General features: G+C 34.0%; 1 protein-coding gene across 15 annotated transcripts in view; it reads right to left on the reverse strand.

Annotated features, from left to right (window-relative positions):
* Nucleotides 1-18,477, reverse strand: part of LOC111055047 (golgin subfamily A member 6-like protein 22) — an 88,317-nt gene that overhangs the window by 17,901 nt on the left and 51,939 nt on the right. For 9 of the 15 annotated variants that reach the window (XR_005571164.1, XR_005571165.1, XM_039426844.1 and 6 more), the window contains 8 exons: nucleotides 17,698-17,937; nucleotides 16,316-16,507; nucleotides 15,562-15,645; nucleotides 14,061-14,228; nucleotides 13,207-13,384; nucleotides 3,405-3,569; nucleotides 1,096-1,232; nucleotides 154-225 (listed from right to left, as the gene is read on the reverse strand). Coding sequence is in view for 12 of the 15 variants with exons in the window: in XM_039426844.1 (XP_039282778.1) it covers nucleotides 154-225; nucleotides 1,096-1,232; nucleotides 3,405-3,569; nucleotides 13,207-13,384; nucleotides 14,061-14,228; nucleotides 15,562-15,645; nucleotides 16,316-16,507; nucleotides 17,698-17,937 (1,236 nt within the window). In the remaining 3 variants the exon portion in view is untranslated. The remainder of the gene's footprint in view (nucleotides 1-153; nucleotides 226-1,095; nucleotides 1,233-3,404; nucleotides 3,570-13,206; nucleotides 13,385-14,060; nucleotides 14,229-15,561; nucleotides 15,646-16,315; nucleotides 16,508-17,697; nucleotides 17,938-18,477) is intronic. The other 6 variants (XR_005571166.1, XM_039426845.1, XM_039426843.1 and 3 more) reach the window with 1 other exon arrangement.

Consider the following 18,477-nt stretch of genomic DNA (forward strand, 5'->3'; position numbering starts at 1 on the left):
AAAGGAGAGTCAACATTTCACTTCAACAGTTTTATGTGTCGAGTTTCATGCCTTCAAGTACAGTAATTTTAATTGGAAATGTGCATTCATTCTCTCACGACATGCTCTCAAAGAGCAAGCTTCACCAAGCAAAGGAGCCATGAGGCTACTCACACGACTCCACAAGGAATTCCAAATACTATCATTGATTTCTGCATTTGCAAAAGAATTCTGCAAACATAATTCCTGCGAAAAACAGGACATTAAAATTGTTGAGATTGATGAGAGAACAATTTGTGTGGAATTAATATTGGGGAATCCATCAACGCTATAACTTGGATGTGTTAGAAAAATTTGATTGAGTTCTCTGAACCACATCACTAAATAAAACAACATGGACCTTTCAAGGTGTGGAAACCAAATCTGAGATCATCAATATTGGTGGGAAAGTGTGAAATATAATGAAAATGGAAAAGTATTTCGATTTCTCTACAGAGAAAGCAAAAACACAGTTCTTGATTATTTTGGATTTTCAAGAATGATTGACATTTATAGATTGCTCTTTTATTAAATCGATTATAATTGGAAATATTAGTTTACTATTTACAATGTCATTTCAGTAACAATATTACAACCAATTTGCTCATTAGCAATATCAATCCATCATGGATCTGAATTTTCATTGAATTTGAGTCCTTGATATTATTTATTATGATCAGTTTATTTATAATGCCTGAGTTTTTAATGCTTATGCCAGCTTTAATAGAATAGAAGCTGTATTATTCATGTACAGTGACTGGAATACAATCGCATTTCTATTGCCAATCAGGAACAGCATTTTATTGGAGTCTAATCTCTTCTAGATTCATTGCATATGTTTGATGATGTTCAATGGAAGAAGCAAAGATACAAATTGTGCCAAAAAGTTAAGTGATGAAAGTATGATCAAGAATGGGCGGATTAGATGAAAATGGAAAATTCAAACACAGCATTCTACAATAGAATTTTCATCACAAGGTTGGGACACAATTTCTGTCTTAGCTACTTCCATTATATACCTAATATGAAAATGATAGAGAGTTCAAATTTTGAGAGTTTGAATTTTCTGTTAAGTACCTCAGTCTCACGAGAATCTCTGCCCTTGTAAATTGAATCGAGTTCGTTGCGGAGTTTTTCCATGCTGGTTCTGTGCTTCTGCTCGATCATGGCTATTGCGTCGTCACGCTCCTGCACCAATTGCTCCCACTGCTCCTCTGCAATAATACCTCATACTTAGCCAACAAATCCTTGAAAATGAATAGAACTTCATGACATCAATTCAAAATCAACATATTCATTGGAATGTCACTATGGCTCTAAGCTATGGATTCCCTGGGAGGATAAAGCTTCTAGAACTAGCAAATTCGTTTAGCATTAGGCCACGAGGCTGGGTCGCCAGTGGCACAAGATAGCCAACAAATGGTAGCTGATGTACAGCAAGCTGGGACACCAGTAAGAGACTAGGATTGGTGGCCGAGCTGGAGACCCGTGTGAGACACTAGCAAGCCAGCAAAACTAGTGTAATAAGCAAAATAAGAACTGAAGCCCCACTTAGTGTCCCAGTGGTGGCCTCATGTAATACGAACCTTAAGGCATTTCCACACAAACATGGTATCCATCCATCCTGCGAATATGACGCGCTAGTTTACACTGTACAATATTAAAAAAGTCTGGAGATACGAAATGCGCATTAGCTATCCACCTTTTACAATCTAGCACTTTGAACGATGGACAAAAGTCACGCGTCTGCGACGAAAAAGATGTCCGCTATGACTCACCATGGCGGTGTGAATTGGTGCATTTGATGAAAACATCAAGAGCTGGTTTTAAAACATCCTTCTATCCTTTGGAGTGATACAACGACCACGATTGTGTGAAATGGCCTTCAAGGTTTGAATTCATTTCAATTTCAATTTTATCGATGTCATGCATTGTACAATAATACAATATTGACACAAGTCAAATACATAGTCACATTGGTAAATTACATTGTAAAAAATATTAACATATTTAAATAACAAAAAATAATTCAATTCGCTGTCAAGATAACTAGAATCACATCATTTTAAAAATTTCTCAATCCAAAAAGTTCCGTTATACTGTAAAAGGATTTTTCGATCAGCCAATCCTTCAACTTAATCTTCAACAAAACTTCAGAGTCAATCTCAGATATAACAGGTGGGAGAGAGTTCAATATTTTCCTGCTCATGTGATTAGGACTACCTTGGAAAAAAGACGTTCTATGAGCATCTAGTCTTAGAGCATTCCTAGACCTCGTGTTGTACCCGTGTATATCCGATCCTCTAGCCCAGGAAGCTCTAGGTTTGAGTCCTTGTATTGCAGCCGCGAGTATGTATAGACAGGGAAGCGTCATGGAACAGTGGCCTGCAAGGGGTGATGGGAGGTTTCCCCAGCATCATCCTGACCAATCGCTTCTGTGCCTTGATTAGTTCTGTTCCATTCTTGATTTGCTATGCACATCTTTGTTAAGTGGAATACTACTACCAGTGCAGTGTTCTATCTCGATGGGAGCAAGTACTAAGAATAGTAGTATTACACTACATAATATTTTTGATCAAATATATTTGATATCATTTCATAAAAAAATCACCATGGAAAACTTTGATGCAGAATAAGAGCAGATTGAATTGACAAGTTTATCTCATATTTTTCCAATCCTGTGAATTATTATTGGTCATTACTTTGTATTACTATGATTATTCATGAAAATACAGAATTAACTGAAACAGGATGAAAATAGACAGAATAATGTTATTTATCTTAATCTTACAATTCATTCTACCACAATTTTCTGGATTAGGCTAAATTATCCAATATGGGTTTGAAATCACTTTATATCATCATCTTCAAGAAGCAAGAACTGTCAATTTCACCAAGTTAGTGGAGATTTAAAACTATGAAAAATAAACTTTAGCCTACACTAGTTCAATGAATTATCGTATCCCAATAATTCCATTGAAATATGAGAAAATGGTTGAATCAACAAACCTGAATTATTCGCCTACTGATATTTTGTAGGTAGTAGCCTACGTACTGTGGACAATGCTGTTGAGCTCCTACTTTGCCATGGGGATGAATAGTGATGATAACTTTTCGATAACTTATTAAAATTGTGATGAATATACTCACATGTAAAGAATATTTGATATTAATAATATTAAAGTAGTATTTTTTCTTTAATATAACTACCACCCTTCACTTTGGAAATGATGAGGATATGTGAGGAATAGGCTCACAATATGAAGAATCAAAATTATAATATATTACATTATTGCGTGCTCTGGAACGATTAGATTGATGTATTATTTTGACAAGAATTTGAAGTTATGACGTAATCAAAATTTTATAAAATGTCTGAGATATACCAAGTTGTCTGCGGTGATGTTCACTAAGTTGTTGCAGTTTTTCCTGTGATTCTCGGTGCATTTGCTCTTTGACGAGTTCAATGGTTGTGCGAGATGCACCAATCTGGTGTTGGGCGTTCAGTTCACATTGCTGTATTCTCCTGTCTGCGTCTTCCCGCACCTCAACTGTAACCAAATACACTCGAGTGAATAGGCTATTCATTCCATATTTATCCACTCTATAAATCTGAATTTCAGAATATACCGTAGGTACTTGATTTCCATCTAAAAATTATTAAGTTCATTGAAGGAGGTGCAGCCAATAGTTCTTATATGGCTGTTTTTCCAATTACTTGAAAGTATCATCAGGTGTTCCACAGGGTTTCACACTAGGCTCTATCCTTTTTATTATACATGTTAATGATCTTCCTGCAGCAATTAGTTCTAAAAATGTGAAACCATTTATGTTTGCTGATGATTTAGCTGTTTAAATAACAAATAACATACGGTAAACGAGATAATTGAAGATTGGACAGCTTTTAATTCATTATGTCTTAATAACGACAAAACTCAATTCTTGGAATTTGGATTTAGATTACAACCTGACAATGCAAAGTTTCTTGGTACAACAGTTCAAAGCAATTTAAAATGGGACTTACACATCAAACTATTATGTGGCAAGCTGTCGAAGGGAATTTTTATGTTAAATAGATTGAAATTCATTGTTGTTCAGTGTTTTAATTTCAGTGTATTTTTCTTATCTTCAATCTCTCTCTCTGATGGTCAGTGAGTGAACACGTGTGCAGTTCGGCTCCGTTGAAAAGCGTTATTTTTTAGGGTTATCTTGTTAAAATCGATTCGAGCGTTACATTAGTTGATTAAGTTTTTCACATAGTTTAATAACATATTTTTAAAAGTCTGATTTTCATTGTAATTACGCAGTAATTACAATAAATAGTATTACATAACCTCCAATTAGTTTGACCACAGTTTGGTTTATCTATTGCAACATGGTGAAGAGCAACGGCAAGAAGCAGGAAACTCCCACACAAAAGGCAGGTAGGCGTGCAACGGTACATGTGTCAACGACCCCTCCCTGTCAAGACACAACGCAACTGGCCGACGAAATTCTACAGAGGATAAACAAGGAAGTAAACCAAGCTGTCGCAGAGGCTTTCTCCTTCTTCCAATCCGAATTGGATCGATTGCAGGGTGAGAATAATCAACTTCGGCAGAGGATGGCAGCAATTGAGAAGGAGACAGAATTAAAAATCGACGATCTTGAACAATATGGTCGCCGTACCTGCCTGCGATTCTTTGGAATTCCGGAGACCAAGGGGGAGTCCACCGACCAGATTGTTCAGCGAGTCTGCAAGGAGAAGCTGAACGTGGAGTTGAAGATCGACGACATTCATCGTTCGCATCGAGTGGGACCAATCCAGCAGCCAGGTCAGGACACGGGCAGAGCAGCAGGCAAGGAGCGTCATCGTCCCATCATCGTGAGGTTCGACGGCTACCGGACGAGGCAGAGGGTGTTCGCAGCCAAGCGGATGCTCAAGAACACTGGCATCACCGTGAGGGAGGACTTGACGAAACACCGACTGGCACTCTTGAACGCAGCAGCAAACAAGTACGGGATAAGGAACACGTGGACAGTCGATGGCCGCATCAAGTACGCCGTCGGAGAGGGACCTGGACGACGCATCTACACCGCCGAGCGTCTTGCCGACCTCCAGTAAACACTTCACGGTGTTGGCACGTCATATCTTCCTACTAAAGGTGAGCTCTCATTATTTCAATTGTGCCTCTTCATGTAATCATCACTCTTCTCTCTTTTCATTTTTTCAGTCTTTTATTTTTTGTTGGACAATTGCCCTATAGATACCATTTTTACCAAATTAATTTTTGCTATTTGAACATATATAATACTGTTTTCATGGAAAAAATATAACTGGATTCTATGTTTACAAATCTTAAAATTAATTTTTGCTTTCTTGAACATATATAATACTGTTTTCATGGAAAAAATATAACTGGATTCTATGTTTACAAATCTTAAAATTAATTTTTGCTATTTGAACATATATAATACTGTTTTCATGGAAAAAATATAACTGGATTCTATGTTTACAAATCTTAAAATTAATTTTTGCTATTTGAACATATATAATACTGTTTTCATGGAAAAAATATAACTGGATTCTATGTTTACAAATCTTAAAATTAATTTTTGCTTTCTTGAACATATATAATACTGTTTTCATGGAAAAAATATAACTGGATTCTATGTTTACAAATCTTAAAATTAATTTTTGCTTTCTTGAACATATATAATACTGTTTTCATGGAAAAAATATAACTGGAATAAAGCTATATCAATTTAGTTATAGCAATTATTCATCTAGTATACTGAAACGTTTTACTGATTGAATCATCCAATACTCAATCAGGAAACTAGTTTTCCATTAGACATAACCGAATGATGTTTCCAGCTAATCCAATGTGTCACTTTTTATCTAACGATAGCATAGTACAAAAATAGAACCTTTTCCACTGCTGATAAAATTATGAAAATTGCTCCGAAACCTAAGTTCACTTTAATAATACATTTATAACCTATTTCGAATTGCTGAGTTTATAACGCTTCTTCCTCATCTCAGTTCATTGTCAATCCATAATCTATTAAATCCATTTCTGTTTATCAACAAAGCCTGAATCCAGTCTCCACATGTATATTACTAGTGTGTATAGTAAACTTACAGCAGGATTCAAGTTGACTTTTCGTGGAATTGACAACAATAACAGAAATAACAGTCATCGTAATAATGACGGTAAACTTATGATTGGCACTTCTATTGTGATTTTCACCATAGTCACATTCCAACCTTCTATTCGCGTATTCTATTTATATATCCGTTATTCTGTTTTCTTATATGCAGTATTACCTGTCTGTAACTTCTATAATTTCTTCTCTTCCTACCTCTTCTCATTCTGACCTCCCTCCAAATTAGCTCAATTCATGCTCAAAACTAGTTATACTGTATATTTTTAATAATATAGACATGCTTACTTCATTTCTATACCAGATCATTAACACTGTACTCTATGCTATCTGTATCAATCCCTTCGCTCTCTCTTACTCACTCCCTCTCTCTTTCCTTCGGTTTTTCTCATCCCTCCAATTTCATTTTCTTATTATCTATCTCATTTTATGCACCGGATATTTACTACTTTCTTCTAATATCTCTCTCTTCATCCACCTTTTTAGACAATAATCTTACATAATCTATGTGTATTCTCACACAGCTTAGTCCTCTCTTCACATTCTTCTCTCTAACAACCGTCAACTGCAATTTGAAATCAATCTACTGATTCATATTTCTCGTTCTTATTTTCCATCTCTCTGTAGGTCTGTACACTCTCTTTTAATTGTCTATCCTCTTAATGATTTTCATATACTTTCTGTACTTTTTTCTGCTGTGTTTCTGCTGGAGTTTTCTTCCTGTTTTCAGACCTGGTTCCTGTGACTTCTTGCACGCGCTCTCTCTTGCCGCCGCCCTGGCTCTCTCTCGCTCCCCCACCTGCTCGCTCCCATCAGCATCTACCACTGCAAACTGCCCACCACATTGGATTATCTGCTGGACTCTGACATGAATAAAGGAATCTGAATCTGAATCTCGCTCTACCTCCACTTGGACCCGATTCTTCCACTACCGGATACCTACTCGCTCTATCTCCACTTGGACTAGATCTCCCACTACAAGTTCTTCCTCAATCTTCATCTTATTCACCATTAGGATTATTCATCACCGGAACTCCACACATCTACATCTTATTGTGTTTAGTGAATTTTTTGAACTAGTGCTATAAATAGTGAAGGGAGCCGAACTGCCAAGGCATACTGAATGCACTCGAATCAAGAGACTTTTTCATTTAGGTTAAGTTTTATCAGTCTCATCCCCATTTTCCCCGTCATGTGTCGTTCTGAGGTCGGTTCACGATTGGTCTGCTGCTTCCATGATGCCTCTCACTGACACGTCAGCTCGCTCGCCCTCAAGTAGGTATGATTATTTCAATAATAGTAATAATGACGCAGGTATGTTTCTAGCAAATAAGCTCCACTCTTTCAAAAAACTTTTCAAGGCTGCTCACCTCAACGTACAATCCCTCAGCTGCCACATTGATGAACTCAGAGCAATCTTCCGTTTTCAGGACTTCAATATAATCGGAATTTCCGAATCATTTTTGAAGCCTAGTATTCCATCAAATTTTGTTGCTTTGCCTGGATATAATCTTTTCCGGAATGATAGATTAAATAAAGCTTGTGGGGGTGTAGCAATTTATGTGAAAGATGGTATCAAAACAAAAGTTTTAATCACATCTAAACAAGAGTATTGTTCAAGACCAGAGTTTATGCTACTTGAATTATCCTTATCCAGTACTGATAAATTACTCGTTGGTATCTGTTATCGCCCACCAAAAATAGGTCATTTCACAGATTTCGAAAGTGCCTTGCTTTCTCTTATGCCTTGTTATAACCGTATACTAGTTATGGGGGATATGAACACCGACTTGAACATGACAAATCGGAACTTTGACTACTTTCAACTGACTACAATTTTCCAATGCCTAAACATGACTATTTTACCTCTCGATCCAACTCATCATACTAATGAATCAGACACACTCATTGACCTTCTCATTGTTAGTGATCCCAATGAGGTTGTTCAAGCAGGCCAAATCTCAGTCCCAGCTATTTCTAGACATGATTTGATCTACTGTGTACTTTCCCATAAGATACCCAAGCCAGAACAGAAAATTATCACTTATAGAGACTTCAAAAACTTTGATGAAGCCGCCTTCCTGACTGATGTGGCTCAGACTCCATGGCATCAAATTGAAGCATTACCCTCAGTTGATGACATGGTCAAGACTTTCGAGAATTGGACTTTGACTCTGTATGACAAACATGCACCTTATGTGACAAGGAGGATTAATAGAAAACGACGAGTACCGTGGATGACTGAAGACATACTTAAGATGATGGGACGTAGAGACAAAGCACATAGAAAATTTAAAAAGACATTTGACTTGGACAGTTTGATAGAGTATAGGAGCCTTAGAAATAGAGTTAAACAGGAATTACGGAACTCAAAGATTAGGTACTTGAATTCGTTTATGACAAACAACAGACAAGACTCTAAATCACTTTGGCAGGGAATAAAAGAATTCGGGCTTGGCAAGCAGAAATCGAATCCACAAATTGACTTAGCATTGAACAATATAAATGACCATTTCGTTTCACACTCTAACCAACGCGACGAAGTTGTCATTGCTAATCATATCGATGATCTTGAAGAGCAGGTTACAAACTTAGATTTACCAATTACTGATCAATTTCATTTCCATCCAATCTCAGAAGAAGACACTTTCAGAGCAATTCAACGTATTCATAGTAATGCTACGGGTGTTGACAAAATTCCTATTAAATTTATCAAGAAAATGTTATTTGCTGTTTTACCAACCATTACATACATTTTCAACAAGTCTATTGAAGAAGGCATTTTCCCTGAAAACTGGAAGTTTGCTCTGGTTCGCCCTCTAAATAAAGTTCCATCACCCAATAAAGTTGAGGATTTTAGACCAATCAGTATTTTACCTGCATTGTCCAAAGTGCTAGAAAGACTCATTCATGCTCAAGTTGTAAAATTTCTAGACAACAATAGTAAGCTTCATAACTTTCAATCAGGCTTTAGAAAATTCCATTCAACTGAAACAGCTCTGCTTCGTGTCACTGATGATATAAGGTTAGCTATGGACCAAAGAAAATGCACCATCCTCACCCTATTTGATTTTTCTAAAGCATTTGATACTGTTGATCATACAGTCCTTCTGAATAAGTTGGCTATTCTTGGTTTCAGTCACAACTCGTTAGTTTGGTTTAAATCCTATCTATTAGGTAGGAAACAATGTGTATCTGTCGGTGACAAAAAGTCTACTTGGAAAAACGTTATGCATGGAGTACCACAAGGTTCAATTTTAGGCCCTCTCCTCTTCACTTTGTATGCTAATGACCTTTCTTCCATTATCAAATTCTCCAGTTTCCATACTTATGCAGACGACCTTCAAATATATTTAAGCTGTCCCATAACAAAAATTAACGAAACAGTTGGAATAATGAATCAGGATATCAATTCGATAGTGGAATGGACAAAGAAAAATGGCCTTAAGCTTAATCCCATCAAAACACAGCCCATTATAATTGGATATTCTCGTCTTATAAACAATATTGACTATGAATCGATTCACAAAATTAGTGTAGATGGTAATGACATTCCTTACTGTAGCTCAGTTAAAAATTTAGGCATTATTATGAATAATACTCTTGACTGGTCAGAACAAGTGAACAAAACTTGTAAAAAGGTATTCTCAGCCATGCATGCATTGAAGAAAATGCACGATATTCTCCCTAGAAACATTAAATTATTATTGGTTCAATCTCTCATCTTCCCACATTTAATGTATTGTAATTCTGTTCTTAACGATATGCAAGTCACTCTGAATGATAAACTACAGCGTTGCCAAAATTATTGTCTACGTTTCGTCTACTCTCTCCAACGCCATGATCATATCACCCCAGCCCACATTGCTAGTTCAACATTAAAGCTTCCCGATCAGAGGCTTTTTCGAATAGTCAAGCTTGTTAGAGATATCTTGAAATACGGTAATCCGAACTATTTTAAAGATGATTTCAAATTTGTCTCCGAAGGTAGGAGGATAGATGCTTCACATACTAGAACCGGAGAAAGTACTTTAAGGATACCCAATCATCGAACTACTATTTTCACAAAATCCTTCTTAGTCAGTGCCTGTCGTGCATGGAATGCACTTCCTGTTTCTATCAGGTCCATCGAGAGCCGAGCGAGCTTCATCCTGACTTTAAAAAAACATCTTTTGGAACAAATGACTGAAACTGTCCGGCCCTAGAACGATCACATGACAACCATCCCCCACCCATCCCACAAATACAAACCTTTAAACCTGTTATAGAACGAATTGTATATATATATATATATATATATTATATAAACTCATGTTATTTCAATTATTCACTGCATACTGCTGTATATTACTGAAAGTTGATTACCCTGATCTACTTTCAGCATACTTCATTTTATTAATCAATTATTAATTATTTGATCTTATCTACCTATATAATTATTTTACTTCATAAATTTTCTGTTTTTTTTTTTCTCTTAAATATTCATATTGATTAAAACTTTCACAATATTTCCATTAATAAATAAATCCTTAGTTTAAATAATGAAATTAACGTTTTGGTAGAGAGTTAGTGGGGAGGATATTTTTAATATTCTTTCCGAAGAATGGACATTGATATGTCCAAACCTCCGCCAATTTATGTAGATGCATAACAATATAATTATTATCTATAGTTATTATATTACAAATTGCTTTTTTCATATCATATACAGTTCAACAATTATTTTCTTAGTCTATAAAATGTAAATTCATCTATAACTTTGCTGTATTGTAAGCTATTGTATATAAGTGTATAAGACAGTATATATTGTAATCTACATAAATAAAGTACTCAATCAATCAATCAATCAATCAATCTCATTTGTATCATGGTGTGGTTGCCTGGGGAAATACGAATGTAAACAAATTATTTGTGTTACAAAAACGAGCAGTAAGGGTCATTGCTAATTTGGATAGTCAATTTCATTGTGTATATTCATTCAAAAAATTAAAAATTCTGACTGTACCAGCTATTTACATTCTTGAGTGTTTTATGTATGTAAGAATTAATTTAGCAAGTATTTCTGTGAATAGCAACGTTCACACTAGAAATTCTGAATTTCTTAGAGTGAACCAGTGCAATTATGCAAATACATTGAACTGCTTTAAGGAGTTTGGTATAAGAGCTCATAATAAGCTTCCTGCACATTCAAAGCTAGAAGTGGGTAATTTTAAGAGAGCTATAAAAACGATTTAATAGAAAAACGCTTTTAATAGAAATATGTCCACATATGAAAGAGGAGTATCTACTTTGAGGGTATTTTGTGCTGCTTGTATGCTTGTGTTTGAATTTGTATTTCTTTGAATGTGAATACTTTGTATTTATCATGTTTATTTTATGACGATGCTATTTAATGGTCATTAAATTATGCTATGCATTTGGTCGGAATTATTTTCTGCAATAAATAAGTCTTGAATCTTGAAATCTTGTTCCAACGGTATTATAGAAGTTTTATGATAGATTCTTCTACTATTCATCCTGGAATATTTTTCTTCTTTATACCGTACCTCTTCCTGTTGTTTACAAAAGAAAAACAAAACCTTTGCCATTCAATTATAACTGAATTTATTTAAAAATAGATAAGGTACTTATTTTCAATTATATGAATTATCTACTGAATAGCCAGCAGGCTCACCTTATTCCTTATTTGTCTGTTACAGCCTCCACCCTCTAACCATACATTTTATTAAGGTGGTAGCTTACCGTACTATGGGAGATAAAGCAGCTGACCGCTGGATCTTCTGAGACCTCCTTCCCTATTATCATCATCTTCATCTACTTCATCACCCATTTTAATCATAGACCTAACTCATATCCGTCTAGATATCCGTTTCTAGATAAGCTTACTAAGCTACTACATTCATAAACTTAAAGAAAGATAATTTAGAATTTTTTAAAAGAAAAGTAATACGATAATCATTTTGTTAGAAGAGAAAACAAATCAAGTTTTCCAGGATCAACTGGATTTTATTGAGCAGTAGAAAATTGTTGAAAATGAATGAATTTAGAATGAAGCCAATCACATTATTAGCTTACTAGGCTATTTGAAATAACTAATAGTTGAAATATCCGATACTTTGTAAGTTTTGGAGAATGAATAATTAATGTAACAAAACTATAATTACAATCAACTTCAAATGCAATTGTTATAAATAATTACAAACTTGTAAGGTATTACTTAGTTTGTGACTCAAAGTCGACATTCTGAATAGAATTAATTGAAATTAATATCTCACAAAATAATAAACGGCAAATAATTTCCCCACTAAACTCAAACAATTGATTCTATCAAAATTAATAACTTATAACCTATTGATATTTGAAAAAGAAAGTAAACAATACTAAAATGACATAACCTCAAATTTCTCAATTCTCTGGCATCAATATTACTATCGATTATTTTCAACTATCGATGATTGTGCATAAAATATCGATAGAAATCAACTTTCCACTATCGATGTTTTTGACTAATATATCGATATTGACATATTGTCATTTTTATTGGAAAATACTATTTTTTTATCTCTGCAAAAACAGAAACGACATCCCAGTGTATTTATATTCGATTTATCTATTTTGTCTACAACAATATTCACAGTATTATTCCAGAAATCCACTGTTTTTAGTTCTTGAAGTTTTATTAGTCATGTCAATTTATCGATAGTTTTTTTAACGACATTTCTGTTCGTTGATGCTCGATACTATCAAGGTATTGAATATCGATGTCAAACGTTCCAAGAGACCTCTGGTTTGTTTACCCCGCACTGATTGGATCTAGGTTTCAAAAGTTAAAATTGCTCGATTATAAATTAGACGTTTACTAGTTTTTTGATAATTACAATATTGAACTTGAAGAGAAAACAAAATCTTCAACAATTTGAATATAATATATTATAGATATAGTATTATTATCCAATACCGTATTGAATTTACTGTATCAAATTTCAATAGGAGATGATCTCACTGTCTCTATAAAATTAATGTCAGATCTATGAAACTTACCCAGCTCTTTTTCATGCTTTTGTTGTATCTTCTCTATTTGCTCCTGATAAGATAAGTCAATCTTATCCAGTTTTCTTCTTAATTCAAAGATGTCTCGGTCAGCTTTTGTTTGAATAGTTTCAAACTCCTGTATATAGTAGTCTTCTTTTTCGGAAAGTTTCGTTTTCAAGCTATCAATCTAGAAAAACCATTAAGAATGGGAATAAAAATTTCGTTATATCCACGCAAACCATCTATGACAACAAAAGATACATAACAGCGTATTAAGGCCCGCCGCAAATTAGACCGACGCTAATCCACGAAAAGCAACCCACGCCATGGGATGTTTTGTAAACCATTGCTAGGCTTCTCTAGACAACTGTGTAATACATGTAATGAATAATCCACTTGTCAGCTGATTATTAATAATTCTATAGCAATGGTTCACAAAACATCCCACGGCGTGGGTTGCTTTTCGTGAATTAACGTGGGTCTACTTTGCGGCGGTCCTAGATCTGATTAGTTGAGATTTTCTTTCACTGTTGATAATTTTTAGTGGAGTAGCCTGATAATATAATATCATTCTGTATCATGTTCCATTCTAATTTTTCACAGTAAATAGTTTTCATCAAAACTGTGTAAACTAAATCATATATCTTATAATGGAGTACAATTATTTTTCTCAGTCTTAAGAAAATAAAAAAATAAATGGTTATTTCTATAAATTTAATAATTCTCATCATTATTATCTCTAGTGATCTAAACCGCCGACCTCTATTTTTATTCCTTTTAATTAAAAAAATGGTTATTTCTATAAAGTTATAAGTTGATAATAATTATCATCATTATTATCTCTAGTGATCTAAACCACCCACCTCTTTCACGCAGGCTGTATGCTTCTTTTCCCAGGAAGTTTCAAGTTCTCTAAGTTTGTGCTGATGCTGGCTTTTCGCTTCATCAAGTGCTTGTAACTTTTCCGTTCTGTGATTTCGATCTGATTCAGTTTTTATTCGTTGCGTTTCTCTTCTCATCTTATCCTCCCACTGTAAAATATTACATTGAACAATGAAATTACTACCTATATAGTTGAAACTATTTATCCCATTAATAATTTACAAAAAAATACAGTATTGATTTGTCCTATATGGTACGACTGAACACCAATTTTTCATTTCCTTATTCATCATGAATTGATACCTAATATTGTAATGATTGGATAGTATATACAAAGACCTTAAAGAGATATAGACCCACAATGCCTATGCCTTCCCAATGCATAGTTCTTACTTAAAATTGAAGGCCGCCATTGGGGTATTTTAGCACAAGATATTATATATATATATATTATATATATATATATATATATATATATAATATTTGTAATACTATATAGTTCACAATGGCATTGGTGGCATTGGTATGTAATAATCTTATGGGTTGCCCCCTCAATTGCGGATTTCAATTCCAAGTACGACACTAGCGCTGCATGTGAGTCTATGCATCTTTAAAGGTCTTTGAGTATATATAAATATATTATAAATAATAATAACAAAGACAAATATAGCCCAGTAACGTTTAAAAATTGATTTCATCTTGTATTCTCATCATGTAGGTATTGGAAATTTTATCTTTAAGCTTCACTGTTTCTGTAAAATTAATACCAATTGAAATACCGGTATGGTATTTGAAATTTCACCATTGATTATGATGTAGAGACTTCTCTTGAAAGAGACGTTTCAAATAAAGATATTATTTGATAATATTATATAATATCATTTATGATGGGAATCCATTGGCTAATAAATGCGAATCCAATATTATTATCTCAATTTATGTAATGCATTCTACGAGTTCCATCTCTCGCGAAAAATGAGCACAGCAGCATAGACTTTAATTCCTTTTTTATTATGATCAAGTGGATCTTCACACACCGTACAAAATATTATATTATGAGAATCATCGGTATGAATAAGATATTAATCTATCTCGTTTTGAGCTTGATGAACATAATCGGGATATTTATGCATTTCATTGTTTGTTTTGTGGAAGCTTATGAATTAGGATAGAATATTTATTTTTTTTCAATTATCTACGTAGTCAACTTGTGTAGATCATCAATACTATTACTTATTAGTAAATTTAATGTATTTTGACAATGAACTTGATAGAGAAATATTTGTCAAATAACAAACTCAAAGTTAGCCTCATAAAACAATTTTTCAATTATTTCATTTCAAATAAACATTACAATTCAAGTCAGTACATTCAACATTAATGACCCATATATTCTATACATGAGAGTCAGAGGATTCACATTCTACATACAATCTAGTGATAGGATGTATTCTTTCAATAATATTGTATAGGTGCACTTACTTCAGTATTTATCTCAGTCTTTTGTTGATCCAATTTGAATTGATGTTTTCTATCTTTCTCGGCCAGTTCTCGGTAATGGATACTCTGGAATGCAAGGGAGTTGTATTAATTGTCTGATTTTCCTAATTTCATTTCTTCCGGCTCTATAACTGATAAAATTCATGGAATTGGAAGATTAATTAATATGTTAATTCTGATACCACTGTCAAACTCCTGTATTATTGCATATTATTCAAATTCTAATTTCGTTCTGTGATGGTTGCATTTTTTAAGTGCAGAATTAAAGCTGCATTGTTTCATTGAAAACTGAATAAATCCATCATTCCATTTTATTTGTCTACACACACACACACACACATATTCATTCGATTATATTGATAATTCATCCGAAAAAAGGTGAGCAGCGTTTAGAATGATACACTGATGACATTTTTTTCTATTTCAAGGGTTTCTAATTTCAGTTGTGGGGAGGGGGTTTACCCCTGATGAACAGAATGGGATTTTATACTCGTAAGACCCCTGTGATTCAGATACCTTTCATTGATAAATCCTAAATTGTACTTTTTCTATATGTCTTCTATGTGTTGAGGCAGAGTGGAGCCTGAAGCTTCCTTAATTATCCCATCAGAATGGTAACGAGATCATCCTATTTGTAGATACAATATGGATCAATCAATCATAATGATTATTATTTTAGATTTCACATTGCTGACATGATGATTGACTACACATGGTATAAATACCGGTATGTCACCTGCACAGTCGTAAGATGCGACTTCTCCTTTTCCAGTAGTTGTTTGAGCTGTTGAATCTCTTCATGCTGCTGCTTGTCGGAGTCCTGCAGCTGTTCCAATTGTCTAGTGGCAGTCCGCAAAGTTCGCTGTTGTTCAATACTTCGTTCTCGTAGATGATTCAGTTCTTGTTCGCATTGTTTCAAATGAGGGAGCTGTGAAATTACATCGAATTTTGAAAAAGTTCAACTTCAAAAGTCAATCTTGTTAATGAATTAATATAATGGTGTGAGGAATAAATAAGAGATAGAAAGATCATATTAGAGTATGACATCAGTATAATGTATATCACTGAATCTGCAGTAGGTAGTCAATCGCTCACAACTATTTGGGCGGGTCAAAAAGACATCAATAATACAAAACTTTCACAAAAATTAAAATCGAATTCAATTTTATAATGACTTGGATTTATCTATCAATGCCGATTGTCGAAATATTTGTGATCTGTGACTCTTCTTTTCAATAAATGAATTTTTTACTTCTCTTTGAAAAAAACACCTAAAAGTTTTTTCCATTGAATCTTCAATGATACGCTACGGTATCTATTACAAAAGTCTGAAATATTGTTCTATTCACCTGTGAATAGTACGTACACCCGTATACGTATAGGAGAAATTTCAATCCTTATATCCAACCGAAATAGAATCAAACTCCTAATAGATTGGAATAACTATTAGTCCTTGAATGCTTCTCGGTTTCAATGAGAAAATTCATTACTGATCTATTTTATTATATTATGTTTATCCAATTGTATATTCAAATGAGGAATGCAGTTTGAAATTTGATGAAGCCTTCCGTTTCATTCAATTTTCACTTTGTTGTATGAATTGATAAAAATAATTTATTCACATTGAAATGATTCTTCGATTTCTAATTTTGATGTAACTACCGTAACATGTAACTACTCTGTAAAATCATAGAATTTACATACATGTTCATGTTATGTTTATTGCTCGTGTACGTTTTTTCAATAGTGGTATGATGTACTGCTGCATGCAGTAGAGCGTTTTTGTGATAACTTGTTGCAACTCAATTTATTGTCGTACCTCCTCTGAGTACGATATAAAAAATAATTAATATGTTAACTATAGTAAATAGTTCAATGCAGCTCCTTGAAAAGACTATAATCTATCATGCTGTTATGAGCATGAGCTGGTTCAAATAAGCCATCTGAAATCATGTTGTAAACCTAGCTGTTTCTTGCCATCATTTCTCCCATTACTCCCCCTCAAGGGTTCATGAGGTTCTCTTATTTACAGAAAATAAAAAATACTAAATTTTTAAATACTACATCTGAGTCACCAGAATATAGAAAAGAATTTGAGCAATGCAGTTGCATACTCACCTGAGCTAGTTTCCCTTCGGCGACTGTTAATTTTCCCTCGACTTCTCTGACTAGTTGCTTTGAGGTTTGCTCTTTGTCATCCAACCGCTTCTTACACGCCTGCTCCACTTCTCTCAGTTTCCACTCGAAATCGTCCAACATTTTCTGCTCCCTGTCGATGTTGGCGGATCTAAGCTTCTCGAACTCTCTTTCATACTTTTCTTGCATGGCTAGTTTTTCTACCATGGCTTCGTCAAGAGCCTGTAAAACCATCAATCTATTTTATTTATTCATTCAATTTTCAAATAAATCCTCATTCAAAAAAATGAACAATTAAATACATCCCAAAAAACAAATACAATATTGTTTCCTAATTTCTAATATCTCTGTTCCCTATAGACTACCAATTTATGTCAAGAACAACAACTTTCGAATAAGTGCTACTCACAGAAAAAAAGATAATGTTATAATAAAGATTTTCTGCACGTGATATACCTGAACTTTGATAACACGAGAAACGAAGTACGTTTATGACGAATAATAACTGTCACACCTCATAAATCAGACTGAATTATCAAATGTTTCCATCTTATGAATTTTGATTGAAAATGTTTTATTTAAAATATGAGATAATAAAAATGATTATAATATATACTTAACATATTATTTTATGAACACCTTTAAAATATTTTGCGGAGCATTTGAATTGAAGAGAGCTGGAAGATGGCGTCATTATTGATTTCATACTGCATTGAATTGATGAGGATCAATAATGAAGATGACCAGTATTATGATTACTAG

This window comes from Nilaparvata lugens, chromosome 4, assembly GCF_014356525.2.
Source record: "Nilaparvata lugens isolate BPH chromosome 4, ASM1435652v1, whole genome shotgun sequence".
NCBI lineage: Eukaryota > Metazoa > Arthropoda > Insecta > Hemiptera > Delphacidae > Nilaparvata > Nilaparvata lugens.